Genomic DNA, 19,960 nt, shown 5'->3' with positions numbered 1-19,960 from the left:
CCTCTGGGCCTCTTAGGGTAAAGCCTCCAGCACAATGGACACTAAATACAGGCTTAGTAGGTAAGGCCAAAATGTGAAATACCATTCTCACTCCACTTTCAACCAATCATCCAACAGGCTGGATAATCCAAAACTAAGTCCAAACTCAGGGGCAGAGGGAGAATAAAAAAAAGAGTACAGGCCAGGAACAGTGGCTCATGCCTGCTACCCCAGCACTTTGGGAGGTCGAGGCAGGCAATCACTTGAGGTCAGGAGTTTGAGACCAGCCTGGCCAACATGTTGAAACCCTGTCTCTACTAAACATAAAAAAATTAGCTGGGCGTGGTGACGCATGCCTGTAATTCCAGCTACTCAGGTGGCTGAGGCATGAGAATCGCTTGAACCCGGGAGGTGAAAGTTGCAGTGGGCCGATATCGTGCCACTGTGCCCTCACACTTCTCATTCCTACCCCAGTTTAACAGTGATTTGCGTCTGGGAAGGCCAAGCACAGCACATTTATATACAGCAGCTCTTCTGCTGTTAGATTCCTTCAGGACATGTAAATGCCTGTAATCTCCATGTTTTCAACCTAATACAACATGAAAACAGGGAGTGCAAATACACTAATCAACCATTTGCTTTCTAGCTGCTCTATATGTAGGAAATGTAAACACTTCTCAGGTGCGGTGGCTCACACTTGTAATCCCAACACTTTGGGAGAGCCGAGGTGGGTGGATCACTTGAGCCCAGGAGTTCAAGACCAGCCTGGGAAACATAATGAAACTCCATCTCTACAAAAAAATAAAAATAAAAGATAAAAAAATTAGCTGGGCATGGTGGTGCATGCCTGTAGTCCCAGCTACTCAGGAGGCTGAGGTGACAGGATCATCTGAGCCCAGGAGGTTGAGGCAGCAGTGAGCCATGATTGTGCCACTGCACTCCAGCTTGGTGACAGAGTAGACTCTGTCTCAAAAAAAAAAAAAAAAAAATTTAAAGAAATGTAAACACTTGTTATAAAGTAAAGCTGGGCACAGTGGCTCGCGTCTATAATCCCAGCACTTTGGGAGGCCAAAGCAGGTGGATCACCTGAGGTCAGGAGTTTGAGACTAGCCTGGCTAACATGGTGAAACCTCGTCTTTATTAATGGCTGGGCGCGGTGGCTCAGGCTTGTAATCCTAGCACTTTGGGAGGCCGAGGCAGGCAGATCACCTGAGGTCAGGAGTTTGAGACCAGCCTGGCCAACTTGGCAAAAACCTCATCTCTACTAAAAATACAAAAAATTAGCTGGGTGTGGTGGCGGGCGCCTGTAATCCCAGCTACCAGGGAGGCTGAGGCAGGAGAATCACTTGAACCCCGGGGGCAAAGGTTGCAGTGAGCCAAGATTGCACCACTGTACTCCAGTCTGGGCGACAGAGAGAGACTCCATCTCAAAAAAAAAAAAAAAAGAATACAAAAATTTGGCCAGGCGTAGGGGCTCACGCTTGTAATCCTAGCACTTTGGGAGGCCAAGGCGAGCAAATCACCTGAGGTCGGGAGTTCAAGACCAGCCTGACCAACGTGGAGAAACCCCGTCTCTACTAAAAATACAAAATTAGCCAGGCGTAGTAGCGCATGTCTGTAATCCCAGCTACTTGAGGCTGAGGCAGAATTGCTTGAACCTGGGAGGGAGAGGTTGTGGTGAGCCGAGATCGCGCCACTGTACTCCAGCCTGGACAGCAAGAGCAAAATTCTGTTTAAAAAAAAAAAAAAAAATTAGCTGGGCGTGGTGGTGGGTGCCTGTAATCTCAGCTACTTAGGAGGCTGAGGCAGGAGAATTGCTTGAACCCGGGAGGTGGAGGTTGCAGTGAGCCAAGATTGCTCCACCGCACTCCAGCCTGGGTGAGAGTGAGACTCTGTCTCAAAAAAAATAAATAAATAAAATACAAAGCTAACCTTTTTATAATTAAGCAAATTATAATCTCCTTAAAGGCTGCAACTGTTTCTTCATCTTTCATAGGTCTTATGACCCCCAAGAAACCGACTTCAAAGCACTTGAAAATGTTGAGTTTGCTAAATGAATAAATGCAAAATTTACGCTCAAACATACAAATGAATGCATATTTGCATGCACACATACTCTCACACATTTTACCAACCCTCCTCCAGGATAAAGTTTCTCCTCACCAACATGGATAGCAGAAGTCAACTAAAACTGTAGAATACTACATGTTATTAACTCCGTGAAGAGGACTAATTTTTCACAAGACTCGCCGTAGGCTTTGACCTGAATAAAACAGGAAAAGATCCTAAGAGATTACAAAATTTGACTCCTTCCCCTTTACAGAGCAGAAACTATGGTGCTGAGAATCAGAAAGAAAGGAAGATAATGGCAGCTCTGAAACCAGTCTTAGGCCTTGCCGACTCTCAGCACCTTATTCTTTCTGCTAGCATTTTGGCAGACGTGACAAAGAACATCCCATACCATCTCCCTGCAACACTGTGCTCATATCATCTGCATGGTACAATGTCCTTCCACTATAAGAGACAAGCAATTGTATTTTAAAATCTTTTTAAACAGGTATTTCTATTCAGCAGTGGGTTGCTTTATATCCCCAAAGACTCTCCAGTCAAACTTCCTTTTGTTACAGGATACAAAAACAGTTCACACGAATGATCATTACCTTTAACAAGCAATTTGTCTCTCACAGAAACCCTCCGAGTCGAGTCGGACGCTGTGGCTGCCGTCCGGGACCCTTTGAGACCATCGTCACGCTTCAGTTTGCTTGCTAGCGTTAGCATTACTGCTGCCTTTACCCTGAAAGACACCAATGAAAGCAGGGTTAAGGACCAGGTCTCCAGAGACTAATTAGACATTGAGGAAAATGTACAGGTGCTTTTGCATTTTGATTTTTTCCCATAATTTAGTTATGGAAAAAATTTGCACACATTAATAAGATTGGATTCCTTCATAATACATTTGAAAAGCTCTACGCCATCCTCTATAAGCGTAACTTTTAAAATTATGAATTAACTTTATTTATTTTTATTTTTTATTTCTTGAGACGGAGTTTTGCTCTTGTTGCCCAGGCTGGAATGCAATGGTGCGATCTCAGCTCACCAAAACCTCCGCCTCTCAGGTTCAAGCAATTCTCCTGTCTCAGCCTCCTGAGTAGCTGGCATTACAGGCATGCAGCACCATGCCTGGCTAATTTTGTATTTTTAGCAGAAACAGGGTTTCTCCATGTTGAGGTTGGTCTCAAACTCCTGACCTCAGGTGATCCGCCCGCCTTGGCCTCCCAAAGTGCTGGGATTACAGGCATGAGCCACCGTACCCGGCCATGAATTAACAGTTTTTTAAAAAGAGAGTCATGGCTGGGCGCGGTGGCTCACAAATACAATCCCAGCACTTTGGGAGGCCAAGGTAGGAGGACCACTTGAGCCTAAGAACTCAAGACCAGCCTGGGCAATATGGCAAAACCCTATCTCTACAAAAAATACAAAAAAATTAGCCAGGGGGTGGCATGCGCCTGTAGTCCCAGCTACTCAGGAAGCTGAGGTGGGAGGATCCCTTGAGCCTGGGAGGTTGGGGATGCAGTGAGCTGTGATTGTGCTACTGCACTCCGGCCTGGGTGACAGAGCGAGACCCTGTCTCAAAAAAAAAATTAAATTAAATTAAATTAAAAAGTCATGCATTTCACACTCACTGGTTATCCACTAGGTGCCAGGCCCTGGGATGTGGCTGTGACGAAGCTCCCGTGGAACACAACGTCTAGGGTGCCTCCACAGCTTCTCAACCAGCATGCCCTCACCAACGGGTTCCACATGGGTCCATTACTGTCCACTAGTAAGTCTGCCCTGCCCTGCTGCAGGGGATCATGCACACACATGGTATGGTCCCAGGGTCTGGCCCATCACCAACTGAAGCAGCACAGCCTCCGGTAGAAGAGGAGCACCACTCTTTGCTCTCCTTCCTCCTTTAATAAAGGTGTGACTAGAGCCTTAACAAGCATCTTCTCATTTATTCATGCTGTGTTGCATTTACTTATGTTTGTGTTTTATTTATATTTTTTGGCAATTTCAACATCAAGACCGAATTAAAATTAATGTCCCCAGGTAGATTATGTTCATTGGTGGCTTCCACCCCATCTGTGTTGCAGGTTCCCCTGCTGCAAGCTCACTGGGAGGGACAACAAAGACCAAACACAGGTGACGCCACTTGCTGCCTGGGAGACAGTTGAAGAAATGCCACAATTTGTTTAAGATTTTATTTTTTAAGGGCAGTTTTAAGTACACAGTAAAATTAAGAGGAAGGTACAGAGATTCCCCATATGCCCGCTGCCCCAACACACGGAAATCCTCCCCTATTACCAACATCTCCCACCAGAGGGTACATTTGTTACAATTAATGAACCCACATCAACACATGATAACTCAAAGTCCACAGCTTACGTTATGATCCCACTAATTATACAGGGTAACTATCCTCTAGACTCTGCCTTCTATTTCTAACATAAACTGACATTAATCTTCCTCCTAACTCTTACTTACTTTGCCATGGTCAGAGAGGGTCTCTGGAACTTCTTTTGACTGCGGACAAATATTTGTCACTAGGGCCGGGTGCTGTGGCTCACACCTGTAATCCCAGCACTTCAGGAGAACGAGGCGGGAGGATCACGAGGTCAGGAGATTGAGACCATCCTGGCCAACATGGTGAAACCCCGTCTCTACTAAAATACAAAAAATTAGCTGGGTGTAGTGGCGCACACCTGTAGTCCCAGCTACTGGGGAGGCTGAGGCAGGAGACTCGCTTGAACCCGGGAGGCAGAGGTTGCAGTGAGCTGAGATTGTACCACTGCACTCCAGCCTGGCAACAGAGTGAGACTCAAAAATAAAATAAAATAAGATAAATTGTCACCAGTTCAATACTTCCACAATTTCCTTTGTTGCTTTCATATCATTTTATTTCAACACCACTCTGATCATTTCAACAGAAAATGATCTAAAAATTCCATGTGAAAAGCTTGACATAAGCACAGAAATTTTAGGTTGAGACTAAGATCCTGAAAGTCAAATAAGAATATTCCTTTCCTCATTGGCATTTGAAACCATTTTTCACCCAGGTCTCTTACACAGTTTCTCACACCATCTTCTGCCTATCTCCTAAAGGCGGTCAGATTTTATTTTCTATTGTTTGTATCATGAAAACAGTATAGGCCGGGCATGGTAGCTCACGCCTGTAATCCCAGCACTTTGGGAGGCCAAGGCGGGTGGGTCACCTGAGGTCAGGAGTTCTAAACCAGCCTGGCCAACATGGCGAAACCCCATCTCTACTAAAAATACCAAAAAAATCAGCTGGGCCTGGTGGCGGGTGCCTGTAATCCCAGCCACTCAGGAGGCTGAGGCAGGAGAATAGGTTGAACCCAGGAGGTGGAGGTTGCAGTGATGGTGCCATTGTACTCCAGCCTGGGCAACAAGAGTGAAACTGCATCTCAAAAAATAAAAAAATTTAAAGAATTTTTTAAAAATGAAAACAATACATGGAATACGATCTTCTGAACTGCACAGTCTTTTCCACTCAGAGGACACAGACATACGCATACCATAAACCCCTTAAGAAGTACTGGTCTAAAGGCTTCCAAGACAGCTCTGCGCTTCCACAGTCATAAGCTCTTAGAATTGTAAAGTTGGAATGGACTTCTCCCACTCCCATTCCATTTTAACATGCGGACCCCAGGACAACAGGGGCCCAGAAGGCAGCCTGCCCAAAGCCACTCAGCTGCTAGAAGCAGTCACCAAAGACATACTAGTTTCCCTCTTGTGGATGACAGAAATGTTTTTTGTTTGTTTTTTGAGACAGGTCTTGCTCTATAGCCCAGGCTGGAGTGCAGCGGCGTGACTCGAGCTCAGTGCAGCCTTAAACTCCTAGGTTCAAGAGATCCTCCCACCTCAGCATCCCCCATCCCCTAAAGCAGCTAGGATTACAGGCATGCATCATTACGCCCAGCTAATTTTAAATTTTTTTGTAGAGACAGGGCTTCACCATGTTACCCAGGCTGGTCTTGAACTCCTGAACTGAAGCAATCCACCTGCCTCAGCCTCCCAAAGTGCTGGGACTATAGACGTGAGCCACCACGCCCAGCAGGACATGTTTTTAACTCGATTGTGGTCATGGTTTCAGACTAATCAATTACACAATTTAAATATGGGCAGTTTAGTGTATTTCAATTATGCCTCAATAAAGTTGACAAAAATGTGAAAATAAGCCAACATTAGTTTCTTCATTGTTACGCTACTGTGCCATCTCCTCAGGTGGACCTCCATAAGAGCACATCTTCACAGCTTCGCCCAGGGCAAAGCAGCTGGGTTCAGCTGATGAAGTTACTTCACAGGAGAATAGTCACAAACACCTGTAGGGTCTTCAGCTACCACAGACAGTAGCACCATCTAGAGCCAAGCTCTCCTGCTTCAGCCCCTACCTGGAATGATCTTGTCAAAAATCCCTCACAAGGATTCCTTGTCATAGAACAGTGTTTCCCTTCCCAGCCAAGTCTGCTGCCACGTGTGCAGACTCAATCACATCAGTCCTGCCACATCATCAGGGTCACCCAATTATGGACCAAGACGTGCATCCATCCATCACCAGATGCCCTACACAAGGACTACCAGGTCTCTGGCTGACCTTGGGAATGCAAATGAAGCAAAGAGTAAACCCAGCACTTTGGGAGGCCGAGACGGGCGGATCACGAGGTCAGGAGATCGAGACCATCCTGGCTAACACGGTGAAACCCCGTTTCTACTAAAAAATACAAAAAACTAGCCGGGTGTGGTGGCGGGCGCCTATAGTCCCAGCTACTCGGGAGGCTGAGGCAGGAGAATGGCGTGAACCCGGGAGGCGGAGCTTGCAGTGAGCTGAGATCCGGCCACTGCACTCCAGCCTCGGGGACAGAGCGAGACTCCGTCTCAAAAAAAAAAAAAAAAAAAAAAGCACAACATGCTTGAACATGAGTTCAGCAGGCAGTAACCTAGGAAAGCCAGAATGAAGAGTCCCATAGAACAGCAAGCACCAGGGCCACACCCAGCTCCCCGAGAACCTGCACTGAAGGAGGCTCAGGGGAGCCTGGGGAGACTGATCCCTCACATACTGAAAGGCTCACCACCAAGAAACTCTTCTGTAACACTACAGTCCGCAGGCTATGCTTAATGCTTTTATACCCCCAATCACGCCACGACGAAATCCTCTCTGTGGGCAGAAGATGCTAATATTCAGTTCCACTGGAAGAGTCAGATTGCTGGTTTACTATCTTCAAGTTTGTGACTTGCGAGATATAAGAGAATGTTTAACACCGGTGTTTTGTTTCCCATAGAAAGTAATAAAAAAATGTACTTCCCTAACATTCTAAGAAATCTAATACAGTGACCATCTATTTTTCTGTCATGTGTATCATTTTCACATGCCACTTTAAGGATAAACCCAAGGCCTAATTTGGGAATGTTTCCATAGCTATAAAATTAAATCTATACCAAAGGATTCTAACAAAAAATAAGTATTCAGACTGTCAAGCGGCTAGCTGAATACCTACAGTTGCTTCAGAATTCTTTTCCTTCTTCAATATGTTTCAACTCTTGAAGATTTGGTTTAAAACAAAACTTCCTCTTTCCTGCAAATTACACTCTAAGGCAGCATTTCAGTAACAGATCAGCTGTTCTGAACAGCATTCTCAGTCTCTAAATTCCACAAGTTGTAATTGGCCCAGTTAGGTTCTTCCTCTGGGTGGGACCTGCTTTCTGACGGCCCAGAGAAGAGTATCTTGTGTGCAATGTATTAGTGCCATCAAGTGATATTTACTCAGCATCCCTGCAAGCAATGGCAAAACCAGGCCATGTCACTTTGTGCAGGGACGCCAGGGGCCAGTCAGCTCAAGGTGAGGGGCTACTTATTTACAATTCCTTCCTAATGGAGACATCTCAATCCAAGCATAAAGGATGGGCCTGTGGGTCACTAGGGGACACTCAACTTCCCCGGTCAAAGGGGCCCAGACCAGGGCACAACAAAGTCCATATCCCACTCTTCCACAGAATGCCAGTGCCCAAGAACCTCCCTCTTGGCACAGGAGTACGCTGGTTGACTGACCATCTTTGGAGCCCAGCCCCTTCTATTTTCAGCAGTAAACCTGCCTCTTCCTGCACTGCCTACTACCTGAAAGGCAGGTATGTCCAGGTGGGGGGACAGCACTACACTTGGTGTGATTCTGCCTCTCAATCTCTCTCTCTCCCACCTCTATGCTCCCCCTTACCTTCATCTCACTCCTCAGCCAGGATTCCTCTGCACCAGGCAGGCCAATTTCCTCTTTGTTGCTTCATAACACCCTGCTCATTTCCAGAAGCTTCTATTCAATCTGATACCCAGGTCTGGAATGCCCTCCTTCCTTCACAAACGAATCCTACCCCTTCCTTAAGGGGAAGATTCCTACCTAGATTCCAACGTCTCCTCCTCCAAGAAGCTTTCTCTGGCTGTTCCAACCCATCCTGCCCCCACTTCCAGGCGGTCGGGAACGCAGGGTGGGGGGCCCAATTATCTCCTGTGACAGATGAGGAAACTGAGCCCAGGGAGGGGAAGGACACACCCAAGATGACACACCAGCAGAACCAGGTCTGGAACCAAGATTCTGCAGCACTAACTGTTCCAAGATGCCCTTCCCTCCTCGTCTCCTTTGCTGTGGTAAAAATTTTTCAAACTAGCCTGGCCGCCCCCAATCGTAGGTAAGTGCCCATACTTACTCTTCCCGCTGCAGGTACACGGACGGGGCGCGAGTTGTCACTCCCCTCACCTCCCCCGCTCCTCACGGCCTAGCGTGACTCCTGCCGCGATCGGGAGTCCAGTCCCGCTTTCTGCGGCCACGTCGGGCTGGTGACCTTGGCCAGGCGCTGGACGCCCCGCTTCCTCCCTACAAGGCACGCAGCCGATCCCGCGAGTGGGGCGTGAGCGCGGCCAGGACTGTGCCACGCTCGACCCAGGGCCTGGTTCACACTAGGTGCTCGGCGCGGGCCGTCCCTAGCCGCCGCCGCGGTCACTCACTGCCGGGCGAGGCCAGCGCCCCGGCCACTGACGCCGCCTCCGACCCCCGGCTCGCTGCCCGCGGCCCGCGGTCCCTTCCCATTCACACCGCTCGGCCTTGCGTCCGGGTGCCCGCGCCCACCCGGCCCCCGGCGTGAGGAACCCGGTGGGCCTGAGGCGGCCCCGCCACCGCCCGCGCCCTCCGCCCGGCCCGCAGGCCAGCCTGTGCACCGGTTTCCGCACCTCGCCCCGCCGCAGAGCCGCGCGGTCACTCCTCACCTGGGCTCCCCGAGACAGGCGAGGCGGGTCCGGCGCCCAACACCATGCCCGGCCCGGGCGGCTGCTGCGAGACGCGGCCCCTCACAGCCGCACCGGCTCCCGGCGGCGGGACCGGAAGTGGCGGGGCGGGGACTCGGCCGCTCTCGCCCGCGGCTGCAGAGACAGCAGCGGGCGCTTTAAAAAAAAAATTCAAAGTGGCGAAAAACTTTATTGGAACCAGACACGCGAACAGCGGCGTGCGCCGGTCGGGACTGGGCTGGGCGACCGGCCGCTCGGACCTCGCTCATTGGCAGAGGGCGCGGCCGGGGGGCGGGCACGGATTTCGCGACCGTCGCTGATTGGCGAGTAGCGTTAGGGGCGGGGCTTCCGAGTTGGCTCTAGAGTCCGAGCGCCCGAGGGCTGGGGATTTAGCGTCTGGTTCCAACCCGGTTTCACTTCGTGGTCTTCAGGATTTAGGGGCTCGGAGGAGCCCGGGCTATTCTTCCCTGAAGGAGCGGCCTCGGTGGCTGGAGCTCCCGCTGTCCAGCACCGCACCTGGAGTGCAAAGGACTGGATCGGACCCCGCAGCCTGCAGTGCGGGCGGTGAGGGAGACCGGGCGGTCAGACGCGCAAACCACTACCAACCCCAAACCGTGTGCTGCGCCCGCAGGCCCCACTGTTCTTGTCATGTCTCTTCTATTCCTTATTTTCTCTCTTAAATGTGTTAAAAGTGCCTTAAAAATCCATTTCAACTTGTCCTCTTTTAGGAGCCCAGATTCATCCCGCGCTCATTAGCGTCCTGTGTGATTGACGAGGGGCCGCCCTGGGCGTCAGGCAGGCCCCTGGAGGAGTGGACCATCGGAAAGATGAGATTCAGCATGGAGACGGTCAGAAGGAGACAAGAAGTTAGACTTTCATTTCCAAAAACCCCACTGAGAGGTTTCTAACAGTGGAGTGACAATATCAGGTTTTCTTCCTAAAAGAGGCTGGCGGGCCCGGTGGCTCATGCCTGTAATCCCGGCACTTTGGGAGGCCAAAGTGGGAGGATCCCTTGAGCCCAAGAATTCAAGACCAGCCTCCTGATGGTGGCAAGACCCCATCGCTACAAAAAAAAAAAAAAAAAAAAAAAATTAGCCTCATGGTGGAGCGCGCCTGTAGTCCCAGCTACTCAGGAGGTTGAGATGGGAGGATCACCTGAGCCCAGGAGGTTGAGGCTGCAGTTAGCCGTGATCGCACCACTGCACTCCAGCTTGGGTGACAGGGCCAGACCCTGTCCCCATAATAATAATAAAGGCTTTGGCTCTAAGAGAGTCTGTGGGAGGGGAGTCAGGAAAACTGGTCAAGAACAACTCGGCCAGGCACAGTGGCTCAGGCCTGTAATCCTAACATTTTGGGAGGCCGAGGCAGACAGATCACTTGAGGTCAGAAGTTCGAGACCAGCCTGGCCAACATGGCAAAACCCCGTCTCTACTAAAAATACAAAAAAGCCGGGCTTGGTGGTGTGCCCATGTAATCCCAGCTATTTGGGAGGCTGAGGCAGGAGATTCGCTTGAACCCGGGAGGCAGAGGTTGCAGTGAACTGAGATCCCGACACTGCACTCCAGTCTGGGTGACACAGCAAAACTCTGTTTCCAGAAAAAGAAAAAAGAACGAACGAACACAACTCGTGTTATTTCTTGTGTTTGGGACCATGTCTCTCCCTTTCTTGCCCCGCTAACTCTCAAGTTTTTCTAAGCTAAGACACCACCTTCTCAGAGGCCTCAAAGTCTGGGGGTGGAGTGGGGCAGTGCAGATGTCCTCTGTGTCTTCCTTGGAGCCCTGCACTTCCCTCTTCCTTATTGTCATGGCCTGTTTCCCTGACTAAGCTCAGCTCCTCAGCCCTCCTCTTCCTTCTTCCTCCAGCCTCACCTCCTGACACCCCCTTTCCCATCCTGGGACATGCAGGTGATTAAAACACGTCTGCTGGATAGAGATTGCATGAGCTGGCGGCATGAGTCCTGGTGAGAGGAGATAAGGGCTTGAAGATTGCAGTGTGTGAAGGTGCAGCCGGAATGGCATGAGCACTTGTCTTACTCATAAGCATCACTGTCTGCAGAATGGATTGCACCACACATTGGCCCACGTAGGCCCAAATTCCACCGCCGTGGATGAATGAAGTCATTTCTAGCTCCATTTCATGAGGCTGCCTAATTCTTTCACTAAGACTTATTTAGGACTTCCTAGTTTATTAACTCAATTAATCCAAACAATAGCCCCATGAAACAGGTATTATCCCCATTTTATAGATGAGGAAACTGACATAGAAGTTAAGTAGTCTGTTGACAAAAAAGGTCAAACTGTAAAATATTTGAAGAGATTTTATTCAGGGCCAGATATGAGTGACGAAAGCCTGAGTCACAGCCTCAAGAGGTCCTGAGAACATGTGCCCAAGGTGGTTGGATTGCAGCTCGATTTTTATAAATTTTAAGGGTGTCAGAGGCGTTTGAACCAGAACAACTCCATCTTGAATGGGGGCTGGATAAAATAAGGCTAAGACCTACTGGGCTACATTCGCAGGAGGTTAGGCATTCTAAGTCACAGGATGAGACAGGAGGTTGGCACAGGTACAGGTCACAAAGACCTTGCTAATAAAAGGATGCCATAAAGAAGCCAGCCAAAACCAAGATAGTGACGAAAGTGTTCTCTGCTCATCCTCACTGCTCATTATGCACTAATTATAATACATCTGTGCTAAAAGACACTCTCACCAGTGCCATGACATTTGTAAACTGTCATGGCAAAGACAGCAAGTTATCCTATGTGATCTAAAAATGGAAGGACCCCTCAGTTCCAGGAATTGCCCAGACCTTTCCTGGAAAACTCATGAATAATCAACCCCTTGTTTAGCATACAATCAGGAAATGACCATAAAAGTGACCAGTCAGCAACTCTTGGGGCTGCTCTGCCTACGTAGTAGCCATTCTTTTATTTCCTTACTTCTCTAATACACTTGCTTTCACTTTACTCTATGGATTCGCCTTGAATTCTTTCTTGTTTGCGATCCAATAACCCTCTCTTGGGATCTGGATCGGGACTCCTTTTCGGTAACAGGGGGACGGAAGTTACAGGCAGATACCAATCAATATATGTACATTAGTTCAGTCTGGAAGGGCAGGACAACTGGAAGCAGGGAAGAGTAGGTAGGGGTTTCTGGATCATAGGTAGATTCAAAGGTTTTCTGATTGGCAATTGGTTGAAATAGTTATTGTCTAACGAACTGGAATGAGTAGAAAGGAGTGTCTGGGATAAGAAAAGGTGTTGTGTAGACCAATGTTCTTACGTAGATGAAGCCTCCCGGTAGCAGTAGCAGGCTTCAGAGAAATAGATGGTAAGTATTTCTTATCAGACTTAAAAAGATGCCAGACTCTTGGTTAATCTCTCCTTGGATCAGGAAAAGACCTGGAAAGGGAAATCTACAGAATGTAGATTTTCCCCACAAGAGATGGCTTTGCAGGACCATTTCAAAATATGTCAAAGAAGTCCGGGCACGGTGGCTCACGCCTGTAATCCCAGCACTTTGGGATCACGAGGTCGGGAGTTCAAGACCAGCCTGGACAACATGGTGAAACCCTGTCTCTACTAAAATACAAAAATTAACTGGGTGTGGTGGTGGGCGCCTGTAATCTCAGCTACTCAGGAGGCTGAGGCAGGAGAATCGCTTGAACCCGGGAGGCGGAGGTTGCAGTGAGCTGAGATTGCGCCATTGCAATCCAGCCTGTGTGACAGAGCAAGACTCCGTCTCTCTCTCTATATATGTCAAAGAAATATATTTTGGGGTAAAATGTTTCTCTTTCTTTCAGGGCCCGCTGTCATGTGATGCTGTACTACATACAGTCCACTGGAATTTGGCATCTTATTAGTATAAAGAGCCTGTTTTGTCAGTCTTATGATCTCTGTTTTAATGTTAATGCTGGTGAGTTGTGTTTGAATGCCAAAGGGAGGGGGGCATAATGAGGCATGTCTGACCCCTCTTTCCCATAATGGCCTGAACTAATTTTTCAGGTTTCTTTGGAATCCCTTTGGTCAAGAGGAGGGGTCCATTCAGTCGATTACAGGGTTTAGAATTTTATTTTTGGTTTACATGTCCAACATGACTGTGAGGAATAGAGAAGTTCTTCTTCAAAGTTTCTTAAAACCATAAAGAGCTTGTCATTTATTTGGTTTATGCATATCTGTGTATGTTCCAATGCAGCTGCTGTGACTTGGCCTGGCATGCCTGGACAGGGTTAAGCGAGCCCCGGACCGTAGTGCATGCCACTCCTTATTTGGAAACCCTCCTGACCCTCTCATGAGTAGCTTCCTCTTTTCTTTGTCCTCTTTCCCCTTTACCTATTTAGAAAAGTTTCAAGCTGCTAGCCAATCAGGTCAAGCTTAGAATGTGAGGTCCCTTTCTGGCCAATGGAAATGGGACACAGCCACAGGACGATTGCATCAGGTTACAAAGATGATAAATATCCCCATCTCCTTTGTTTGGGTGTGCTCTCATGGCAAGACTGCTAGCGAGCAGCACCCTTTCTGCAGAAAGTAAACTAGCCTTACCAAGTGATCCTTTGTCTCAGTGTTGATTTTGCCACATCGAACACCCATTTCCAACAATGGCAGAGCTAGGATTTAAAACCGGGCAGTCCGACTCTGATATTTGCCCTTAGCTAGCACACCTTGAGGCAGCTGATACAAAGAACTTGAGGTTATCTCTGGGAAGCTGGAGATGGTGCCATGAGTATATTGCCTGCAGGCCTGTCACCTGAGTCCTGGCCTCTGTGGGCTGGCCTTGCCCTCCCAGGTGCCTCCAGGAATCTTGGACCTGGGCTCAGACATCTTCACAATCCAGGACATAGAGGGGGCTGGTGTCCCTAACTCTGAATTTCATGTTCTCTGGGAGAGACTGGCTCTACTGGAGTCACAGAGTCACTGTGTGTGTATGTGGGAGTGGGGTGGGAGTGGGGGGGAGGTTCAACCGTGAGCCCCACAGAGGGGTCTTGTTGCCCAAAGAAGGGCAGGGGGAGACAATGTCCTTCGCATCCCTTCCTCCCTTACCCCTTTAAGTTCAACCCCAGAGGCTTCCAGCTAGGATGTGGAAGGTGAGATGGCCTGGGCTATCTATCTTTCCAGCCTGGTCCAGGGCCGTGGGCACTTTGGCCTGGACTGGTGCAGGGACCTGGGAACCTGCTGGGTGAGGGAAGGGTCTCCTAGGCAGGAAAAGTGGCCTCTGCCAGCATCTTATTCTGCTTAGGCTGCCATAAAATACCATAGACTGAGTGGCTTACACAACAGATGTTTATTTTCTCACAGCCCGGAGGCTGGGAAGTTCAAGATCAAGGTCTGGCAAGGTAGGGTTCATTCTGAGGCCTCCTCTTGCTTGTAAGCAGCCACCATCTGGCTGTGCTCACACAGCCTCTATGTGCTGGGGGGGAGGGAGAGAGAGAGAGAGAGAGAGAGCGAGCATCGGGGTAGGCATTCCTGGCTCTGGGCTTCAGTGGAGGATTGGCCTCCAGAGGTAAAATCTGCAGTCTGGGTGAGCTGGCATCACCAGGCCCAGCAGCTCCAGTGCTCATGCCCCTTCCTCCAGACACAGGGTCCTTACCCCAGGCAAGACCTTAGCCATGTTCCAGGTGCAAGCCCTTGTTGTGTGAATTGGGAAACAGCCCAGGGGACACTAAACTTGGAGTAGACATGGGAGAAAGGGTGCAACGCGGCCCTTGGCCAGCCCTTGCTCCACCTGTTCTGTGCTGTTCTAGATTACTCCCAGGTGTGCATCTGCCCTCCAGCCTCATCTGGTGCTCCTGGGGAGCAAGGCCCAGGACACTCAAGTGCAGGCCTCCCCATGTCCCTGTGGAGTCTTCTCAAACCTACTTCAATCCAAGTCAGGCACTATAAGAACCTGTCAAGGGCTGAGCGACACTGGGGACAGACCCTGCCCTCCAAAAGCCCGAGCTCCTGGGAGAAACTAGCATTTAGTAAACCGCTACAGAATAGGGGCAGGGGTGCGACTATGGCCGCTAAGCTTTGTTCCAGATAGGGGAGAACAAAGCCTCCACTGACCCACGTGAGTTTAGGGATCACTGGGGAAAGGAGGGAGACAGAACTGTGCTGACGGTAAGCTTCACCTTAGAATTCAACTGAGGAAGCTGAAAATAAATGCCAAAAATCCCATGTGCCACTAGCTCATTCTCTTGCTAAAAGGGGAGACAGGTAAATGGTGTTTCTGTTAGGAAAAGCTTTATTGGGCCTCTTGGGGCCTGGGGTCTAACCTGGAGAGGACAAAGGCGAGACTACAAAGCAGCCGGAGGTGGTGTGGAGTGCTGTGAGGCTGTCTGAGGGGCAGAAGCTGAGAGGTGATAGCCAAGTGCCAGTTCTGGGGTCCTCCGTGGCATGAGGGAGGGATGAACTTCCTGTAGCTGAGGCAGACAGGGGCTCACATTATCATCATTGTTGTTATTATTTAGTAAGGGGCCATCCAGGAAGCAGACAATGGACAATTCTAAGTAGTATAATTTTAATTACATATCTGGTATAATTAAGTTTTGCTTTTGCAACTGGCCCCCAGGGAATACAGCTTGTTGCTTTTTATTTCTTAAAATAATAATAATAATAATACAGTGGGCTGTGACGGCTTTGTTGGAGAGGGACTGAGTCAGAGTGGTGTTTTAAATCTGATGATAGGATTGAGATTGTCATCATTCACCCTACAGCAACACTGGGCTCCTTTTAATAAGGTCTGTGCATGGGGACTGGAATAGGGACATGGTAGTCCTGTGGTTCTTCTTCCTTCCTGGCTGCCCATCAGGTGACCTTCCTTCCTGGCTGCCCATCAGGTGACCCCAGAACTGGCAAAGCCCTACAGGACCATCAAATGTGAGAGAAGCCACCTTCCTCCAGGGTCTTTTTGCTTTTACTTTCTTGCAGAAATGGATTTAAGTTGTCTGCCTTCGTCACACTGTCTCCCATTTTGTATTGCATGTTCTTTTGGATTAGTCACTAACCAAGGTTAGTTCAAGTTTTCAGGGGCTTTATTTTATTTTTTTTTGAGACGAAATCTTGCTCTGTTACCCAGCCTGGAGTGCAGTGGCATGATCTCAACTCACTGCAACCTCTGCCTTCTGGGTTCAACCGATTTTCCCACCTCAGCCTCCCGAGTAGTTGGGATTACAGGCGTGTGCCAGCGCGCCCAGCTAATTTTTTGTATTGTCAGTAGAGATGGGGTTTCACCATGTTGGCCAGGCTGGTCTCAAACTCTTGACCTCAAGTGATCCGCCCACCTTGGCCTTCCAAAGTGCTGGGGTGACAGGCGTGAGCCACTTCGCCCAGCTAAGTTTTCAGGTGTTTCTATGCAGCTAAAGAAAAGTGCCACCTTTTATGGTTTAGCACTGTAGAGGCCCTATGTGGGAGGTATGTGTGGTATGACAGGTTATAACCACATACAGAGGGCTGAATAATGGCCCCCAAAGATGCCCTCATCCTGATTTCTGGAATCAGTGAATATGTGGCTTTATATGGTAAAAGGGACTTTGCAGATGTGAGTAAATCCAGGATCTTGAGATGAGATTATCATGGATTATCCAGGTGGGGCCAAGGTAATCACAAAGGTCCTTATGCCAGGAAGGCCAGAGATCTGTCAACAGGAGATGTGAGGATGGAAGCAAAGGTTGGGGGCATTCGAGGAAGGGGCCCAAGCCACAGAATGCAGGTGGCTTCTAGAGGCTACAGAAAGCAGGGAAGCGGGTACTCCCTTGAAGCCTTTGGAAGGAATGCAGCCCTGTCGTTACGGGCTTTTGTGTAACGACAAATTGTGTCCTCCCCCAAGTTTATACATTGAAACTCTAACCCCAGGACCTTGGAATGTGACTTTATCTAAAGAGAGGGCCCTTAAAGGTAATTAAGTGATCCATGAAGGCTGGTGTTCAAGAAAAAATTTTAAATGTAAAAAGTAAATAAATAAAAAGGTAATTAAGTTAAAAAGAGGTCGTTAGAGAAGGCCCTAACCCAATACAGACTGCTGTCCTTATAAAAAGAGGAGTCTAGGACAAAGACATGCATGGAGAGAAAACCAGGTGAAGAAACAGGGAGAAGACAGCCACCTACAAGCCAAGGAGGGAGGCCTTGGGAGAAACCAGCCTTGCCAACACCTTGATCTTAGACTCCGGCTTCTAGAACGGAGAGAATTGATTTCTGTGGTTTAAGCTGCCCTGCCTCTGGAGTTTTGTTATGGAAACCGGAACAGACTCACACGCCTGCCAGCACCTTGCTCTTAGATTTCTGACGTTCAGAACGGTAAGAGAATGTCTGTCGTTTTGGGCAACTGTTTGTGACGGCCCCCACGGGAAGTGAGTGCACCATGTCTCCCATAGAACATTCCCAGTGGACAGTGGCTGGGGCCGCAGCCTGGGGTCTGGGCTCAGGAAGGCCTGGCTGCAGGGAGAGGCACTGCCATCACCCGAGGGCACATCAAGGTGCTTTTCACAGGCACTCAGGATTCTGGAGCCACTCTTGCAGGGAAGTACTGCAGCCATACTTTCATTTAGCATGGCCTCTGGAGTCTTCATTGTTCTCACTATCTGACATTGTGCACTTCAGTGGGTGCTGTGTGGAAAATGCCACAAAACACTTTTCCCTAAAAACCAGCTGAAAATGTGTATCTGCGAGTTCATGGGAACACTTGAATGCACAAGGCAGAACATGATCGGGAGTAGCCATTCCGAATTTGGAGCATCAGTGATGGTTGAGACGGTATCCATGCTGTTTGCATCTCAGGCTGCCCCCCCGCGCCCCGGGGCCCTACGGGGGCCACCTAAGACAGTCACCTGGCATGTCAAGGCAGTCCCTTCGCCTGCAGCCACAACTCTTGCTAGAGACTTAGGGGGAACCAACATTCCATAACTCCTTTCCAAACCCACATGACTGAAGTCCGGGAGAATTCAGGTGATGGTGATGCTACAGGTCTTATTTGTAAAGAGCAGGAGCTGCCACTCAGAATGGGCCTGCCAAGCGGAGGAACGGGTTCAAATATCCTATCACTGATGTATCATCAGCAGCAACATCCCAGCCTCTGGAATGGCTAGGACTAGAGGTTCATGCCACCACACCCACCTAAGTTTTCTTTTCCTATTCATTGTGGTAGAGACTAGGTCTTGCTGTGTTGCCCAGGCTGGTCTCGAACTCCCGGGCTCAAGCAATCCTCCCGCTTCTGCCTCCTAAAGTGCTGGGATTACAGGTGTGAGTCATAGGGCCTGGCCCTACTTATTTTTTCATTTTATCATATGTGATGGATACTTTTCCAGCTGGGAATGTGTGTTTACCTTGTTTTTGGAGCAGCTGTGTAGACTCTCACTAATGCCCCATCACCTATTCCCCAGGGCCCTATGGGGAATACTTAGCTTGCTTTTGGCTGCAGGGAGAGGCACTGCCATCACCCGAGGGCACATCAAGGTGCTTTTCACAGGCAGAGAGAGAGAGAGAGAGAAGAAAGAAGAAAGAAAAAGAAAGAAAAAAAGAAAGAAGGAAGGAAGGAAGGAAGGGAAGGAGGGAGGGAGGGAGGGAGGGAGGGAAGGAAGGAAGGGAAGGGAAGGAAGGAAGGAAGGAAGGAAGGAAGGAAGGAAGGAAGGAAAAGAAGAAAGAAAAGGAAGAGAAGCCCTCCCAGGGCTGCGTGGAGATACCGCCAGAGCCAGGGCGGGATGTGGGTGGGCACAGGCGCCCCTTTTCAGCTCCGCCCCAACTCCCAACTTGGTCCTCGGACTCAGCGGCGCTGCCGGGCTGAATCCTGAGGCCTCGCATCTCCGCCTTGCCGGGAGGGCCAGCTTCACCAGGTTGCAGTTACACGGGACCGGGTTACCCAGGGCGCAGGATCCCAGGACACGGGGCGCAGTTACACCCCGCGTGGGGCTACAGAGGGTGCGGGGGTCCAGGGCGTGTGGTTAGTCAGGACGCAAGGGGCATCGCCGCCGGGGCTGGGGGGACCCCTCCCTGTCACCCTTTGGATTGTGGGAGCTGGTGGCCTCGCCCGGGGTCTAGGGGTCCACGCAGGGGATGACCCAGGCGCCGCAGGTTCCCCAAAGCCCCGAAGCCCGGGCGTCCCGGGGCAGAAGAGTTGGGTGGGGGCGACACCCGGGCATTGGGCTGCGAGTGAGGCTCCCCCTGCAGGGGTCCTGGCTCCGCGGGTCCCGCAGGCAGGTGGTCCTGGCAGTCCCTGGAACTCGCTGGGCCCCCGGAGGGCTGAGCACCGGCGGCGGGGCAGTGCCCGGCCTTTGAGGAAGCCCGAAGAGCTGACTGCAGGGTAGGGCCAGCCTCCGAGGAGGAGCATCTCCAGGAGCCAAGGTCAGAGCAAAGCAGGGGAAATTAGTGAGGGGAGACGCTTGGTACACTGGGGGGCAGGGCTGCCTTTGCACGGAGTGGCCTGCTACCCCCTCCCAGCCCCCTTCCACCACTGCGCACCACCTTAAAGGAGAGATTACAAAGGAATTCAGATTCCAGATGAATTGTAGCTCTAAATGTAAAAGGTAAGACTACACTTCTATTAGCGCTTATAGGAAAATGGTTCCTTGGAGAAGACAAAGCTTCTTTAGGCAGAACACAAAAAAAGGACTAGTCATAAAGGACAAAAAGGATATATTCGAGTACACTATAACTCAGGACCTCTCTTGATCAAACGACACC

General features: G+C 49.8%; 1 protein-coding gene across 9 annotated transcripts in view; it reads right to left on the bottom strand.

The window, feature by feature from the left end:
- Positions 1–9,475, bottom strand: part of UBE2F (ubiquitin conjugating enzyme E2 F (putative)) — a 75,819-nt gene extending 66,344 nt beyond the window's left edge. For 2 of the 9 annotated variants that reach the window (XM_003908145.3, XM_009183451.2), the window contains exons 1-2: positions 9,293–9,475; positions 2,640–2,773 (exon numbers count right to left, since the gene is read on the bottom strand). In XM_003908145.3, coding sequence (XP_003908194.1) covers positions 2,640–2,757 — 118 coding nt within the window. In that variant the 5' untranslated portion in view covers positions 2,758–2,773; positions 9,293–9,475. Of the gene's footprint in view, positions 1–2,639; positions 2,774–8,429; positions 8,642–8,736; positions 9,034–9,256 lie in introns of those variants that run through there. The other 7 variants (XM_021924199.1, XM_009183450.4, XM_021924196.2 and 4 more) reach the window with 7 other exon arrangements.
- Between the last annotated feature and the right edge of the window lie 10,485 nt (positions 9,476–19,960).

The sequence above is a fragment of the Papio anubis genome, chromosome 10, assembly GCF_008728515.1.
Source record: "Papio anubis isolate 15944 chromosome 10, Panubis1.0, whole genome shotgun sequence".
NCBI lineage: Eukaryota > Metazoa > Chordata > Mammalia > Primates > Cercopithecidae > Papio > Papio anubis.
This window is presented reverse-complemented; position numbering and strand designations above follow the sequence as displayed.